General features: G+C 42.9%; 1 protein-coding gene and 1 pseudogene across 5 annotated transcripts in view; one reads left to right on the plus strand and one right to left on the minus strand.

The window, feature by feature from the left end:
• AP2B1 (adaptor related protein complex 2 subunit beta 1) overlaps positions 1 to 14,668 on the plus strand; it is a 132,637-nt gene extending 117,969 nt beyond the window's left edge. For all 5 annotated transcript variants that reach the window (XM_042966994.1, XM_042966993.1, XM_007096047.3 and 2 more), the window contains 3 exons: positions 854 to 940; positions 7,658 to 7,812; positions 14,206 to 14,668. In XM_042966994.1, the coding sequence (XP_042822928.1) occupies positions 854 to 940; positions 7,658 to 7,812; positions 14,206 to 14,280 (317 nt within the window). In that variant the 3' untranslated portion in view covers positions 14,281 to 14,668. The remainder of the gene's footprint in view (positions 1 to 853; positions 941 to 7,657; positions 7,813 to 14,205) is intronic.
• On the minus strand, positions 10,314 to 10,797 carry LOC102967855 (annotated as a pseudogene).
• Positions 14,669 to 16,401: the final 1,733 nt, after the last annotated feature.

Consider the following 16,401-nt stretch of genomic DNA (forward strand, 5'->3'; position numbering starts at 1 on the left):
GAAGCTTTTTTAAGATTCAAAAAAAAAAAAAAAAAAAAGGTGGGGGGGGGAGGGTAAGTCTGTTTTAAAGGCCTAATGCTTACTAATTATATTTATTCTCCTGAGTCACAGTTGATCTTGCTTTGCTGTTGGTCTCTCTATCATAGTGCCGGTTTTCTGAATAATCCGGTCACTCCAGCACAGAGTAAGTGGTTTGGTGACAAGGAGATGTGGATTTGAATCTCACTTTCGCTGTTGGTTAGCTGTGTGGTTGTGGCAAGGTGCTTAACTTTCCTGAGTTTCAGTTTTCAAGTTTGCAAAGCGGAAGTAGTTATTGTAAAGACTTGATGAGATAATATATGCAGATTTAGCACTTAGCCCTATACTAAGTTCTTACTGTCTCAAAATAAGAATTCAGTAATTTGCAATAAACCATTAGTACTCCTCATGTGGTTGTTGACATTTCTGTCTTTCCTTACTTAAGAAACCACCACCTAATAACACTCACTTATACTGGTACATATTAATTGTATTGGTACTTAATTGATTTGATTCTTAAAATGGCTCTTTGGGTAGGCAGGACAGATGTAATTATGTATGATGAGATTAAGGGTCAGAAAGATCACAAGACTTACGCAAAGTCATGAAACAGGAGAACAGTGGAGCCAGCGCTGAATCCTGGATGTAGACTTTTTCCAGTGATGTGAGATTGATCGGTGTGGAGTATTTGCACAGCTGAGGACTGGCTCTGGGTCTTGGCCGCTCCTGGCTGTGTTGTAAGAGCCAGCACTCCTGAAGAGAAGCGGTTAAGGCATCAGAAATTGGAATATTGGCAGACTGCACATCCTCCCCTTCCCTCTGCTTCCCCACACAGAGCGCCAGGTCTTCCTCGCAACATGGAAGGATATTCCCAACGAAAATGAACTTCAGTTTCAGATTAAGGAATGTCATCTAAATGCTGGTGAGTAATGACTCTGAATTTCTTGTGCAGCTTAGTAAATCAAATTAGGTACTTGAAAAATTTGTTTTTAATTACCTCTGCTTTCCACATCTACTTGTTTCTGGTGGCTATATGCTAGGTATTTGACTTTGTAAACTTCTCTTTAAAAACTTGAGATGTTTTTATGCAGGGTACTACATTATTCACAAGCTAACAGATTTCACAAACTAGAATGGGTCCATCCACCCAGTTCTTTAGCAGTTGAACATGTGTTAGTCATGTCTCTTGCACATCCCCCTGTAAGCCTCAAGTAATTGAAGTGGCATTTGAGGATATACACTCTCCCAAGGATTAAAAGGACTGTTTCTCCTTTTGTATCAACCTTCAGTATTAGAAGAAAGGTGACTTTCTAAGATCCTTATGCAGAATCTTGTGATTGTAATTAAACAAAAATACATCATAACTGATTAAATTAGCTTTTTTTTCTTGAGTTGCATCAACTTTCATATGATGATATTAACCTCTATAATCACCATTAAAAAGCCCCAGGCCCTTCTGTAGTTAATTTTATTACTGCAATAGAACATCAAAGCAGGAACCCAAAGAGGAGAAACCATACAGCTGTATTATTCCCTAGGTCTTGATAGGGCTTGTCTCACGGAAGTTTCCTGAGGAGTTAGAAGGGGCCCTGAGCTTTGCAGTGTCCTGCCTTGGTCCCAGGCACTCTTTTTTTTTTTTTTTTTTTTTTTAATGTTTATTTATTTAGAGAGAGAGAGAACAAATGAGCAGGGGAGGTACAGAGAGAGGGGGAGAGAGAGAATCCCAAGCAGGCTCCGCACTACCAGCACAGAGCCCGATGCAGGGCTCAAACTCATGAACTGTGAGATCGTGACCTGAGCCGAAACCAAGAGTCGGATGCTTAATCGACTGAGCCACCCAGACGCCCTGGCAGTCGCTCTTTTTTGAGGTTAGCACAAAGCTTTCTAAGTTTGAATGAAAATGAGCCTTGGTGCTTGGTACCTTCTCCTCTGCCTTTTATCTATTTCCTCCTCATTTGTCAATGGTTTGCACATGGGGTTTTCAGTGGCTGTCCCACCATAACTGCAGCACAGCAGTGGGAGAAAGGGGCAGTATGGGAGTACAGAGAAGGGTGAGAAACTGTCTTCTCTCATTCCTACCTTTTCTTTTTAACTTTTGTCTTTTGGGGCTCTATGATATATGTATTCATCCTCTGTGTTCAGACAGATCTTCTCTTATGGGGCTGCTCCTGAACCTTTGAAGAAGTGTCTGAGGAGATAGTCTTCTGTAATTTCCATTGTAATAACTATGTAGTTGATTCTCTTCAGGAACACCACAACATCTGCCTTCTTCCTAATGTAGTCTTGGTCTAGGTTTCTCACCCTGACTGGTTATGTATGTATTAAACAAAACTAAAGTTTTTGCTACATTTTCATAAAAAGTCATAATCCAGAGGCACCTGGGTGGCTCAGTTGGTCAAGCGTCTGACTTCAGTTCAGGTCACGATCTCTCCATTCCCAAATTCGAGCCCCACATCAGGTTCTGTGCAGACAGCTCAGAGTCCGGAGCCTGCTTCGGATTCTGTGTCTCCCTCCTCCTCTGCTCCTCTCCTGTTCATGCTCTGTCTCACAAAAATAAATAAATGTTAAAAAAAATTGTTTTAAAAATCATAATCCAGTTGAGGTGCTTTTGGTGCCATATTCTAGGTAGATGACGGTGTTACCTGTCCTCTCTGAGGCTCACGGTCAGCTACCACAAGCCTCATTTCATGAGTGTAGGAGCTTGGGTAGCCTTCCATGGCAGAAGCTGTGCTGCAGGAAGCTGTCAGGTGCAGAATCCACAGTGGCTCATGGTGAGAACCAAAGCAGATCATGTTAGAGAAGCACTCCTACCCAGCTTAGAAGACACCCTTTGTTCAAGTCACTCTTGCGGAGGTTGGTCCTATGGCAGCATTTCATATATTATTGTCCTGAGAACATTTGTCTCTCAAAGAAAAAAGGGGGTTCTGTGGTTACAGCTGCAAAAGGCAGTGCATGATGGGCCTCTACTAGAAGTTGCCATTGCATGTGAGCACACATAAAAGCTGAGGAGCCCACCATTGTGGAAACCTGTTTAACTCAAGGTTAACTGAATTTATTGACCATGGAATTTAAAATCACAACACGCTTATTAACATCCTGTGGAACACCAGTGTTCCTTTTTTTTTTTTTTTTTTTTTTGAGATTTAATTTTAATCTCTACACCCAGTATAGAGGTTCGAACTCACAACCCCGAGATCAAGAGTCACCTGCTCCACAGACCGAGCCAGCCAGACGCCCCAACACCAGTGTTCCTTGAGCATGATCTGGGAAACACTGGCCTATAGGGAACAAAGGAAGGCCAGAGTAATTGGAAAGGTTTGGTTTCAGACATCCAGTATGAAAGGGAAATGGTTTTTCAAAAAAAAAAGAAAAAGAAGTTTGGATGACTGATGGTTTTAGTCTGGCCTGCCAAAATAAAAGATCCCCCTACATCCAGATTGGAGTTCTGAACCCTTACTGCACCTTAGTGTACATTTATGATCTTGCCAAGGAAGAGATGTCTGGCCTTTCTCCCAGTGGGGCTGTGTCCTCTGCTGTAGCCTGGCACAATTTCTCAGAGCAAATTCAGTTTTGATCAATTCTGCCATGGCTTCATGCCAGTTCCTCACTGCCTTGGGTGCTCCAAATACCAGCGAATAGGTTTTTCAGTGACATACTGCCTTATGGCAGCACAGCATATGGAGTGGAAGGAAAAACAGCCACTTTTGTTTTCTTCAGGAGGCCAAGGCCATCATTTTCCCACACTAAATCACTGCTAATCTGCAAGACCACTTCCTGCAACTAATCCTTTCTAGCTTTTCCTCTGCATCCACCCCAAAGTCTGGAGTGGCCTGGCCTTTACATTTCCCTCCAGTCTTGAGGGCTCTATTAACAGTATGTTTCCAGGTTTAGTGCCTTCTGATTCAACACCCTGGGTCTAGCTGGGAGCTAAAAATACCATCCTTTCCAGCTGATCTGCCCTAATCACAATAGCACCAACACTTTAAATAGCTTTTCTGTGCCAGAGTAGACATTTGACAGATGGAACTAACACTCTGAGGGCTACAGGAAGTCACAGGCTTAAAGGACTTAGCAACCTGGCCTTCAGTCTTCACTTTTGCTCTTCCATTTCTTTCCATAGAAAATAAACAGGAAACCCTCTTCCCTTCCTAAGCCTTAAAAATTATAATCAGATCTTAACAGAAAGGTGTATATGATAAGGGGCTTATGGGACCACTAGTTGTGTAAATACTAGAAAATGTTAAATCACGAAGGCACTAATGTATGGGTTTCCCTGCTTCCTAGCACTTGTCATCTCTCCTGGTGTCAAGAGTTTGCATGAATCTGTTCTGCAGCTTACCATTAGCTACATGTCAGGGTTAGTGTATGTCTGGGATCACTATCTTAATTGCACAAGAACTAGTTGCAGTGCTTGGAGAAAGGAGCCTTTCTAGCAAGCAGTCTACAAACCTGTTTTTTTTAATTGTTTATTATATTTTTAAAAGCTCAGCAGCATATTGTATCTGTATTCACTAGTTAGGCACTACAGTAGGGGACAGATCTTTCTTCTGGTGGGATACTTAGGTAGGGGTGAGTTCTGTTTCTCTGTTTTGTTGTCGCTCTCCCTGTCCTTTGGAACATGTCAGAAATGGAAATGCTTCGCTGGCCATCACTTAAGTAGAGTTTGGTTGCTCAAATGGTAAAATGTGTTTTTTTCAGCAGTCGTAGTTTGGGACTCAGTTGGCCCCAAATGTAAATTTCCCCTTCCCACTCTCAAATATAAGTACCATCTCCACTCTTCCTGGTGCTGGAAGAGATGTGACCTTAGCTAAAGTAGGAAAATGAAGACCATATCCACACCTCCTCAGATTTTAGGCCCCAGACTCAGCCAACTTTGGGGAAGAAGACAAATGAACAAGAAGAAACCCCATCTGAAAGCAAGTATAAACCTATTTGATATCTTTTTTAGTCTATCCTTTAGGGCAGATCTCCTTGTCTTTACAACTCCTCCTAACATTCTCAGACTCTCAGAGTGGTGGTAAGATTACATCTTATTTCCCAGAAGTTCAGGTGTGTTAACACACACACACACACACACACACACACACACACACACACACAAATGATACCTTGTCAAGAAATGTATCCCAGTCTGGCTGGGAAGCCTCCTCACATCTGGCTCCCATTGCTATTCTTTTTTTTTTTTTTTTTTTTTTTTTTTTTTTTTATTTAACATGTATTTATTTTTGAGAGACAGAGAGAGACAGAGCATGAGCCAGGGAGGGGCAGAGAGAGAGGAGACACAGAATCCAAAGCAGGCTGCAGGCTCTGAGAAAGCTGTCAGCACAGAGCCTGATGCGGGGCTCGAGCCCACAAACTGTGAGATCATGACCTGAGCCGAAGTCGGATGCTCAACCGACTGAGCCACCAGGCACCCTTCCCGTTGCTATTCTTAATAAGTACATTTAGTACAGTCCGATTATTCTTTCCTCTATCTGTCTTCAAGCTCAAACCTAATATGTAAGATTTATAAAACTTGACTCACGCATACCTATGTTCTAAACCCCTCCCTGCAGTTGGTCTTCTGGTAGAAATTATAAAATTATATACAGCCATTCAGTAGGAGCAGAGCCAGGTTTCTGGCCAGAATGTTTCCTAAATGTATTAACGTTACCTTCATTCAACTTGTTTATTCTGCCTGGCTGTTTGCCACGTTTTTTAATTCTGGAAGGCTGAGTGTGTTTGTGTATTTGTGTGCTTCCATTTCTTACCCTGTCATCTCTTACGTAAGTGGTGAAATCATGAGAAGTCTGTAGGAACCTGGGCCTTGCTATATATACAGTCTAGAACACATTTTTGCCCATGCAGCAAAGTGCCTCTTCAGTAAAAGCTCCTGTGTGTGTTTTCTGTTTCCTTGGAAATGGGCAAGAGCCTTGAAAGTTAGGAATAGCTTTTACAACTTAAAACAAGCCCCCCTGTCTTAAAACAGGACATTTCTGTCAAAATACATTAGCCAAACTCCAGCTGGTGATGTTGCCTAGCAACTCAGTGTAAGCTGCAAGAGCCCTTCATTATGGGAACCAAGGTGGCAGAACTGCCTGACCCTCAAGAAGGTGATTAAAAAGCACGTTGAGGCCCCCTCCTCCAACAGTATTGCACATAATTACCATGAGATACACTTTTTAGCTCCCCAGAGATAGCCGGTTCTTAAGTTATAACTGCTCTGCTTGGTGTTAGTGAAAACTTGGAGGTAAAAGGGGAAGAGTTAAGTAACAACTAAATATGGTGCAAATGTTTAATGAATGGGCTTTAATGCCTCCTTCGCTGAGCTCTCATTGGTTTGAATGTGGGAGAAAGACATGAGAGTAAGAACTACTTCCAAGATTAGCCCACATCTAAGTAGGTGGTTTTTAATGCCTATGGCAGTGTGTGTGTGTGTGTGTGTGTGTGTGTGTGTGTGTGTGTGTGTGTGTATAAATCGGCCTCTCTAGCACCAGTCAGAGGCTCATTCGCCGGTATTGATGGCAAGTACCCATTGTGCCCCAGATACCATGGGACAATGATGAGAAACTCCAGGATCCCTGTGCTCAGAGAGCTTCTTCTCTAGGGAGAGCAGAGAGGCCAGCCATCGTTGCATTTTTTTCCTAGAGAGCACAACAGAATAGGACAGATGTTTATGTGGAGAATTCCTGAAGTCAGCATGAGTAATATGAATTCTCATCAGAAACAAACGTAATAAACTCTCAACAAAGAAGCAGCATTTATTCGTCTCTGTTCTTAGGAGTTTCTTTCTCTGATGCTTCACCATCTCTCCTTTTGGCAGTCAGAGAACAAGGAGATTGAAATGACCTTTAATTCTGGACCTTCATGTCTCTGGGATGTGGCAGTCACAGGGAAGACCACAAACACCAACCAGGTCTTACCCTGGGCCAGGGGCCACAGACACCTCTGCTGTGCTGAGCAGCCACAGTCCCGGGTATAGGGCCAGGTGGCCGTCCTCTTAGCATGACTTCAGTCTTTCTCACAGTCTTTGGTTGAGACTTTTTCTTTATTAATTTGGAGGCTTGAGAAATCATTTGCCGGCTTAAAAAAAAAATTCTGAAACATCCAGGTTAATACATTTGACTTGCAGGATTTCTACAACTCTGGGCCCTTTTCTGATCCTGGCAGTTGAGGCCAGAGTGGCTCACAGTGAAGTAGTAGCGATTTGGGAAGTAAGTGTGGATTTGATCATCAATCTGTGTATCCCTGTAGATCTGGGATCAGTGTTCCAGAAGTGGATACCAACATGGCAGGCACTATAGCAGTACCTTTACACCTGCTGTCTTTGTCCTCTTCAGAGCGTTTTTATCTGTCTAGCCCCTAGTTTCAGATTACCAACTCTCTGACCCACCATAATCTCCACAGGTAATCTTTACACTAATGTTTAGGTGCACCTTACTCTGTTTTTCTCTCCTGGAATCTGTTAGGCACTTCAAGAGCCTCTTCCTCACGCACTGCTGTTGTGGGTGAAGGGCTTTCTGAAATGTGTGCCTGCGTGAGTATGACCGTGCTTCTCAGGAGACTATACTTGTGGCTCATGAGGATGTCAGAAAAGTTAGCATGCATTTGTTACTTTAACTGAAGGTTAACATTTTGAATTTTTAATCTGTGTTTCTAGACACTGTTTCCAGCAAATTGCAAAACAACAACGTTTATACTATCGCCAAGAGGAATGTGGAAGGGCAGGACATGCTGTACCAATCCCTGAAGCTCACTAATGGCATTTGGATTTTGGCTGAGCTACGTATCCAGCCAGGAAACCCAAATTATACGGTAAGGCCTTTCTGAAAATAGGTGAGATGGGTTCAAGGAGGGAGGTAAGAGCCCTTTCATTTCTTCTTAGCACCACAGAAAGACCTGGAGGAGGCGCTGCAGACCCCAGACATCCAAAACAAGCAGTCAGTCAAGAAGCCCCCATTCACCTCGTTGGAGGACCTTGTCTCTTCAGTGTCTGTCTGCCCCATCCAGTAGGCACGGTGGCTCTGGCAGCAGGGAGTGTGTGGACTTGCTCTGGAACGTGCAGGGTTCCTCACGATACTTCTCAAGCATTTCTGTGCATGTGGTGCTGTCACAAGCTGCTAAGAGGGCTGTTTACATAGCTCATGTCAAGAAGGCCTTCTTTCCTGCCCTTGGAGTTCATGACTTAAGACTGTCAGAGTCATAGACACATGAGCCTTATAAGCCTTTGTTTTCACAGCACCGTGTGTCCTGAAATGCCCACTGAGAAAGGTGAGGCGAAACTGGGGCACACCTTTGGAAGACTGCAAGGGGACTTTAGTTTGGAAAACTCCTTTGGTTCCATAACTGGACTAAAATTAAAATTCTGGCAGTATTTTTAGAGCAGGAGTGATTGCCTTGAACAACAAAGACTGACCCCTGAGGCACTGGACATTGTTTGCTGTTATGACATGTGATCTCCCAACAGGATGCTGCTTGTCATCTGCATTTTGTAAAATGAAAGCTCCTGGGATGGGGAAAATATCTCAATCTTATGTTGTCTTTGAGGTTTCTGTAGGCTGTTTTGAAGGAAGGGACAGGAAAGTGGCAGAAGAGAATATGGTTCAATACTGAAAAAGCTGAATAGGAGATTAAGAGGCCATTTTAGCCACTGAGTGAGAAAAGTCTGTGACCGCACTCCTTAATTTTAACAGCCAAGTCTGTTTTCATTAGCATACATCAAGGGAATAGTACCACCCGGAACTGAGAATTCTTGTGTTTTCCCTACTAGTTCCCTCCTTTGAAGCAGCTGGAAGCACGTGTGTGTGTGTGTGTGTGTGTGTGTGTGTGTGTGTGTGTGTGTGTGTGTGTGCGCGCGCGCACGCACACACTCCTCAGTTCTATCAAGCTAGATTTTTGTGAGTGGGAAACTTCAGGCTTCCTCCATGAAGTAGACACTCCTTCCACCCACCTTCTCCTCCACCAGTCTCATCTTTTTTGGAAAGAAACTACCCCATCGTTTACTTTGAGTTCCCTAAGAAAGGAAAAAACCCTTCTGTGATGTTGCTGAAAGGGCAGGTCTAAACTGTCGAATCGGGTCTTGTAAAATAACTCTATTTTCTTCTTTAGAAATGTGCTCTTAAGAGAGGGGCGCCTGGGTGGCTCAGTTGGTTAAGCGTCTGACTTGATTTCAGCTCAGGTCATGATCTCCTGGTTCGTGGGATTAAGTCCCACATGGGGCTGTGTGCTGACATTGCAGAGCCTGCTTGGGATTCTGTCTCTTCCCGTCTCTGACTGCCCCTCCCCTGCTCTCACTCAGTCTCTCAAAACATATAACTAAGCACTGAAAAATAATAATGTGCTCAGAGAGAGAGTGTGTGTGTTTTGTTTATCTATTTTATTGTGTACAGGCTTTCATCTCAGCTATGTTAAAGAAGCGTGGTCACTCCTTGTTTGCAGATAAGGAAACCAAAGTTAAGAGTGTTTTATCAACTTGTCCAAGATCATGTAATTTGTTGGTAGTTGTGTTATGCTTAGAATTCAGGTTATATCTTGACCCTTACACCATCTTCACTGTGAGGATAGTGAGAATTTGGAGAAGGACCTCTTAATGTCACTGTCTTAAACATTGCTTGTTTAAAATTTTCTAACTTTTTTATTTTGAAATAAGTTGAGACTGACAAACTTTGAAAATGGTACCGGGTTCCCACATGTCTTTCACCCAGTTTTCCCTACTGGTAACATCTTATATGCCCATAGTACATTCTCAAACAGGTTATTGATATTGGTACAATACTATTAACTAAACTGTAGCCCTTACTCAGATTTCACCAGGTCATACATTATTCTGTTACTGTTGATGGGGGTGGTTGGCAAGTGTACTTGACTGTGCACTCTTACTACATGTGTGTAGATTGGTATAGTCATCACCACAGGCAGGACATCAAACTGTTGTGTCACTGCAAAAAAGTTCCGTTCTTGCTCTCCCTTTATAGCCAGATTCTCATCCAGCCCTGTGCCCTGGCAACCACTGATGTTCTCTCCATTACTGTAATTTTGTCATTTTGGGAGTGTACTATAAATTTAAATTCTTAAAATATGAAATCTTTTGACGTTTTGTTTTTGTTTTTTGTTTTTTTGCTTTTCGGTTAGCACAATACCCTTGACATTCATCCAGGTTGTTAATGTGTAACAGTAGTTTGTTCGTTATGACTGAGTAGTAGTCCACCATATGGATGTACCACTGCTTATCCATTCACCTGTTGAAGGACATTTCCTCCCCTATTTTTTCATTTTAACAGTTTTTATTTAAAGTCATGTATAAGATTATTTTATTCCTACATCTTCCCAATTATTTCTTTTTTATATTTGCCCTTTTCCTTTCCTACTTGCAAGATTTGGCTTTATGTTCAAGGATCTTCTTGCAGTCTTTGCAGTTTTAGTCTAGTAATAACCACCTTGCCAGGCTGGATGCCCACATGGACAGTTGTGCCTTTCGCCCTCTCTTGCTGTACTCGTTCAGTGTAGATGACGTATTTCTTCCTGTAAACCTGGACTATGTTGCCAATTTGCTGACCTCTGTAGTGCCCTCGCACAACCTGTACTTACTTCCTCATCCTTTTGGATGGGCGTGGATCGAACATTGTACTTCTGTCACAGCTGTTTGGAAAGAGGGGAAGACAAAATCTTCCTGCAAATGCGGGAGGGTACATTGACATGCCTTTTACAGTGCTTCCTCCGGTCAGAAGTCACAAAGGGATTGAACTTCGTTTTGGCCACTGGAGCTTCAGCAGTGGCCGCAGAAGGGAAGAGCCTCCTATATATTTTTTTTAATTTTTAAGATACAGATTTATGTACGGTTGTAAGAAATAATCCAGTGGGATTTTGTCCTCATTGTGCCTTTTTATAGCCACACCCACCTCCCTTCTTTCCTTGTATTTATAAATGGTAAATTTGTTTATACTTCCTTGCCCTCTTTCCTGTTTTCCATCCATCTGGTGTCTAGGTTCCTTCTGCCCACAGAACAATCCAAATTTTCCATCACAACATGTGACACAGACCTAATCCATTCCCCTAAATGGTGCTGCAGACTTCAAAGTCCCTGGGGTCTGTTTTCTTCCTTCCATCACCCTAACACCTATTACACTATTGATCTGTCTCAGCAAGGTATTAAGGAGGAAGAAAATCTGGTTGAGCCAGTACTAATGCTAGAGGACCGATGGTCCCTAAGCCTCCTAAAAGGTGGATAAATCACTCCCTCCCCCCTGCCCCTTACTGTATTTCATTAGGAAAGATGTTTATCCTGTAAGGATGAGGCCCTGTCACTCTAAGTAGCTACATCTTATCGGGAAAGGTAACTTGTCCCTGGGGAAAAAGTATGTGTTCCAGACTGTAAACCAGAAGTAGATGTGTTAAATACCTGGCTTACTGAGGCATAAGAGGTGATTCTTCTTTCCTCGCTGGGTCTGGATGTGTGACATTCCAGAGTGGTTGGTATTAAAGATGTGTCACATAAGTAGGTCAGCAGTTCAAAAGTTAAAACCCTGGTAAGGTCTCTTTTCCCTTAGTAACCCAAAACAAGACCCAGAGTCGCACCTTTATTTTATAAGTCAAATTATTTGGTTTTATTAATTGTTTTTTTTTATGTATGTTTCCCTTGTACTTCAGGATTTAGGAAAACCTTTTTTTTTTTTTTTTTTTTTAATTCATTCTAGCTTGTCTTAGTTGGAAAGCAAAAGATGAATTTAAGCCTAAACCTGACCCTTTGTTAGAGGTTGGCATGGCTTAGAGAGGGGAGTATGATATAAGGAGAGAAAGATTGATTCTTCCTCATCCAACCCCCTCTACAAAGAGCAGCTGAAACTTAGAGTCCAGGCCTGATCTGTCCATGACTACTCCCCTCCCCCCAGTGCTAGCTTGGCAGATCGGGCTTTTGTAGAGGAAGGCAACATTTCCTTACCAGTCATGAACAACAACAACAAAAAAAGAGTCTCCAAATGGTACATCTTACAAAGGTGTGGAAAAAATATTTTGGGAGAGAGGAACCACCCCTCTGTAGTCTGAGAGTTAACTCCCTTAGGCTGGTCGTCCTCTTTTTAGCTTCCTCTCCTCCTCTTCTGAACCCACATACTTTCCCACGAGAATTTTCCACGACACTGGCAGTGGAGAGGCTGTGGAGGAGGAGGTAGAAAATTGCCTCTATAGTCAGGGAAATGCCTAGAGCTGCAACTTTGACCAAAGTAGGGAGCCGTTTTCTATGCATAATGACATTCTTAAATTAGTCGGGGTTGTTTTTTGGTTTTGGGTTGTTTTTTGTTTTTGTTTTTGTTTTTACATTTGTCAGAATTGCCTTCCTGATTAATGTCAAACAGCAACTTTGAAAGTGCCTTAGAGACCGAATATTAAAGCTGTAAATAAATAGAGCCTCTTTTGATGTTCTTTTGTTTGGCTGGTTTTGGGTTTTACCTTTTTTTTTTTTTTAAAGTAATCTCTGTGCCCAAGGTGGGCCTCAAACTCACAACCCTGAGATCAAGAGTCACATGCTCTACTGACTGAGTCAGCCAGGTGCCCTGGTTTTTGCATTTTTTTAATTTGCATTTTTAAACTTTTGAGGATGTACCTTTTTTTCAAGAAATTCAGGGTTGCAACAACATGGATGGAACTAGAGTGTATTAGGCTGAGCAAAATAAGTCAGTCAGAGAAAGACAAATACTATCTGATTTCACTCACATATGAAATTTAAGAAACAAAACAGGTGAACCTAGGGGAAGGGAAGGAAAAATAAGATAAAAACAGAGAGGGAGGCAAACCATAAGAGACTTGTAAATACAGAGAACAAACAGGGTTGCTGGAGGGGAGGTAGATGGGGGATGATGGGCTGATTGGGTGATGGGCATTAAGGAGGGCACTTGTTGGGATGAGCACTGGGTGTTATATGTAAGTGATGAATCACTGGATTCTACTCCTGAAACTAATACTACACTGTATGTCAACTAACTTGAGTTTAAATTAAAAAAAAAAAAAAAAAAAAAGAAATTCAGGGTTGACCAATATCTTCCTGATATTTTTGCTAAATATATTGTCACCTTTTGTACTATGTGAAATTGCCCAGTGTCTCTGAGAATAAAGAGGTAAAGGAATGTAAAATCTCATAGTGCTATATGATTAAAGACAGGTTTTGCTTACATACCCTAATAGATGAAAACAATGGTGTCGGTAATGCAAAAAGCAAATGTTCAATTTTCTGGTTCTAAATGCAATTTGCATGCTTCTGTTATATTACTGTTAATAATATTTTGGTTACTGTGATACAGTCAAGGATTTCAAATCTGAGAGGGAGGGAGAGAGAATCTTCAGCAGGCCCCATGCTAAGCACAGAGCCCGACATGGGGCTCGATCCCATGACCTGAGCCGAAACCAACAGTCAGACGCTCAACCGACTGAGTCACCCAGACGCCCTAATCTGGGTTTAAGTTTTGTGCTTATTGACCCACAAAATGAAAATCTCCGTGTTCAACATTGAAATTGTTTTATTAAAGTTTTCGTTTTAATTTGATGATTGTGAGACTAGAAGAAGAGAAGTGGTAGACGAGTGGCATCAGGAGTGTCTTTGCCTGTTTAGGGAGGCAGCAAATGAGGAAACTGGTGCTGTAAATTGCTGTCTGGTTATACTAAGTCAGTGTCTCTTGGTGTTCACATTTGCCTTCCATAACAGTGTTTTTGCTGTCCTCCGTGTAATACAAAAAGGACTAGTACCTTGGATATCTATCCTCTCTTATGCTTTTATTTTGCTTGATCGTACATCTTGAATTGGAACTGAGATAACCATCCTTGTCTGAGTGAGAAACTGGGGCAGGCAGCCGAAATGACCCCAAAAAGTTAGACTTTCACCCTTCCCTTTTCATTTGGTAATAATCCCTGTGACCCTTAGCAGAGCGTTGGAGTAGCTGTTCCCCCACAGTCAGAGGTTTTGATGTTTTTAGTATGGATGATTCCTAACCTCACAGACCCACAGAGAATGTAGGTGGAAACACAGCACAAGTTGACATTGATTAAATTGAAATTTTAAAACCCACAGAACTTAACAGAACCTCTCTTGGTTTGGCCTCTCAGTGAAAGAGGCTCTTCTCTCTTTGCATCAGAAAGAGATTTCCTTGAACTGAGTACTGGCTATCTTTCAAGCCAATGCCAACCTCCATGCTAATCGTCTTCTCCTTTTCTCCCTAACAGCTGTCGCTGAAGTGTAGAGCTCCTGAAGTCTCTCAGTACATCTATCAGGTCTACGACAGCATTTTGAAAAACTAATAGACTGGTCCGGCGCCCTCCGGCCATCCTGTGATTGGTGCAAGCCAAGAACTCTTAACTGGAAGAAATTGTGTTGCCGTGTAGAATCTGAACCCAAACACACTGAGGCCACCCACCAAGGTAGTGACTAGTCTAACCTGTGCTAACATTAGGGCACAACCTGTTGGATAGTTGTAGCTTCCTGTGAACATTTGTAACCACTGCTTCGATCACTTCCCTCCTCTTGCCACTCGCCGCCGCTATCTGTCCTTACTTGTGAGCTTCTCCATAGTGTGCCAGTGGCTGGCATTTTTGAGTGTAGTTTGATATTTTGTAATTGAGAGCTCATTTCAAAAGCAGAAAAAGACAAAAAATATTAAAGCAAGGAAAAGTGTCACTGAAACATAAACTGCACTTTATTGTTTTATATTTTTGTACATATGAGAAATGGAGGGCATAGTGTACCTGGTAGAAAGTGTTAAAACACCCGACTGCCATTAACCACACAGTCCTGGAGAAAGAAATGCAGTTATTTGCACCCCCTGTTAGGGGTTCTCTTATCTGTGGCAACCTTGCCCCTGCTCATTTGGGTTTTCACTTTCTTCTCTCTCCAAAGTCCCTCCCTTTCTTTATGATTTCCAACCCCCCCCCGCCCCCCCCCACACCCCTTATTATCATCTCATCTGATTGCTCTGGAGTTGGGAATGGTGGTCTTCCTTGAATGGTGTTTCAGGGTGCGGGAAATAGGGCCTGTTGGCACTAAAGCTGAGAGACGTTAGAGCGTCCTACATTCCTTTCCCTCAATCTAACCCGTTAACACTGATCAAGGAATTTGAGTAGAGATGGGGATCAGGAACCAAACTGTGCTTCTCCCTCTCCCTGCCCTGGATTTAATTTAATTCTCAGCTCCAATTCAGATCTAAAATCCTAGTTTTAGAGTTGAAACAGACTTTAAATAATAACTTATCCAACCCTGTTTTTCCTAAAATGGAAAAAGACAAAGATGTAGACTGCCTGAGGCCTTTTAGCTGTTGAGTCGCAGAGCGGGAGGACTGGGTCTCCTAAGTCCCCATCAGTGTTGTTGGAGACTGCAAGAGCCGCTCACTCATTTTTCTTTCCTCAACGCCTTTCTCTTACCTTTTCTGTCCTGCTTCTTCGTGGCTCTTCTCCTACTCCATGCTGATTTTGGCCCTCCATTCACTGGCATCAGGTGGCAGCAGAGTGTCTCTTCAAGTTACCGGGAGGTAAATCCAGATGCCAGAATGAGAGGGTAGCTGAGTGTTCCCACACGTGCTCCTAGAGCCACAGTTCTTGAGGCCAGCAGGGTGGGTGCAGAGATGAAGTGAGCTTAGAGAGGTCGTGGACTCGCTCTATCCTTTAACAGTCTGCTCTGCCCTTTACTTATGTTAATTAGGCTTCACAGGCAGTTGACACCACCTCAAGAGGGACGGTCAGTTCTTGTCATCTCTCTGAAGACTGGGAGATACGAAATCCCCTAACACGTTGGGCGTGTTTTGTCCAAGAGTGCTTTGTGCCCAAAGCACCAACTCTTTAGCTGTGTTCACACTATTACATCTGTGGGCACTTGTCACACTGCCTGGTGCCCAGTGCTCAGGGTCCGGGAACAAGACCGCTCTTCTCCGATGCCCTGTTCAAGTCAGAGGCACTTTGGGGCCCAAAGGCCTCATGTTGAACTCAGACCTCAGAGTGAGTCCAAGGGGAGAAATCCTAGAAAACAGCAGAAACTACCCTACAGCCCTGTCATGTCTGAAGTGACCCTGATTCATACGAGGTACAAAGCTTTGGGGGGGGTGGGTCCCCCAAAGCAATTTCCTAAACCTTGAGACTCTCCAAGAGAAGAATTACTGGGGTCGGGGGCCCTTGTCCTGCACTCACCACCCAAGGCATGTGGAGGATAGGAAGTAGCACAGGGGACGTATGTGGGAGGTGGGTAGGTTGGCTGTGTGTCAGGTGGAAAAGCAGGTCGATAAGTTTCCTTGTTGGGAGATCATGGAGTCGGATGGACACAGGCAGTGAAGAAGGTTCACACTACAAATACCAAGTTCTTATCTCCGAGCAAACCGTGGTTGCACAGGGAAATGTACGTGTCAGCTAAACAGACAGCACACAGTTTTATACCAG

This window comes from Panthera tigris, chromosome E1 (assembly GCF_018350195.1).
Source record: "Panthera tigris isolate Pti1 chromosome E1, P.tigris_Pti1_mat1.1, whole genome shotgun sequence".
Lineage (NCBI taxonomy): Eukaryota > Metazoa > Chordata > Mammalia > Carnivora > Felidae > Panthera > Panthera tigris.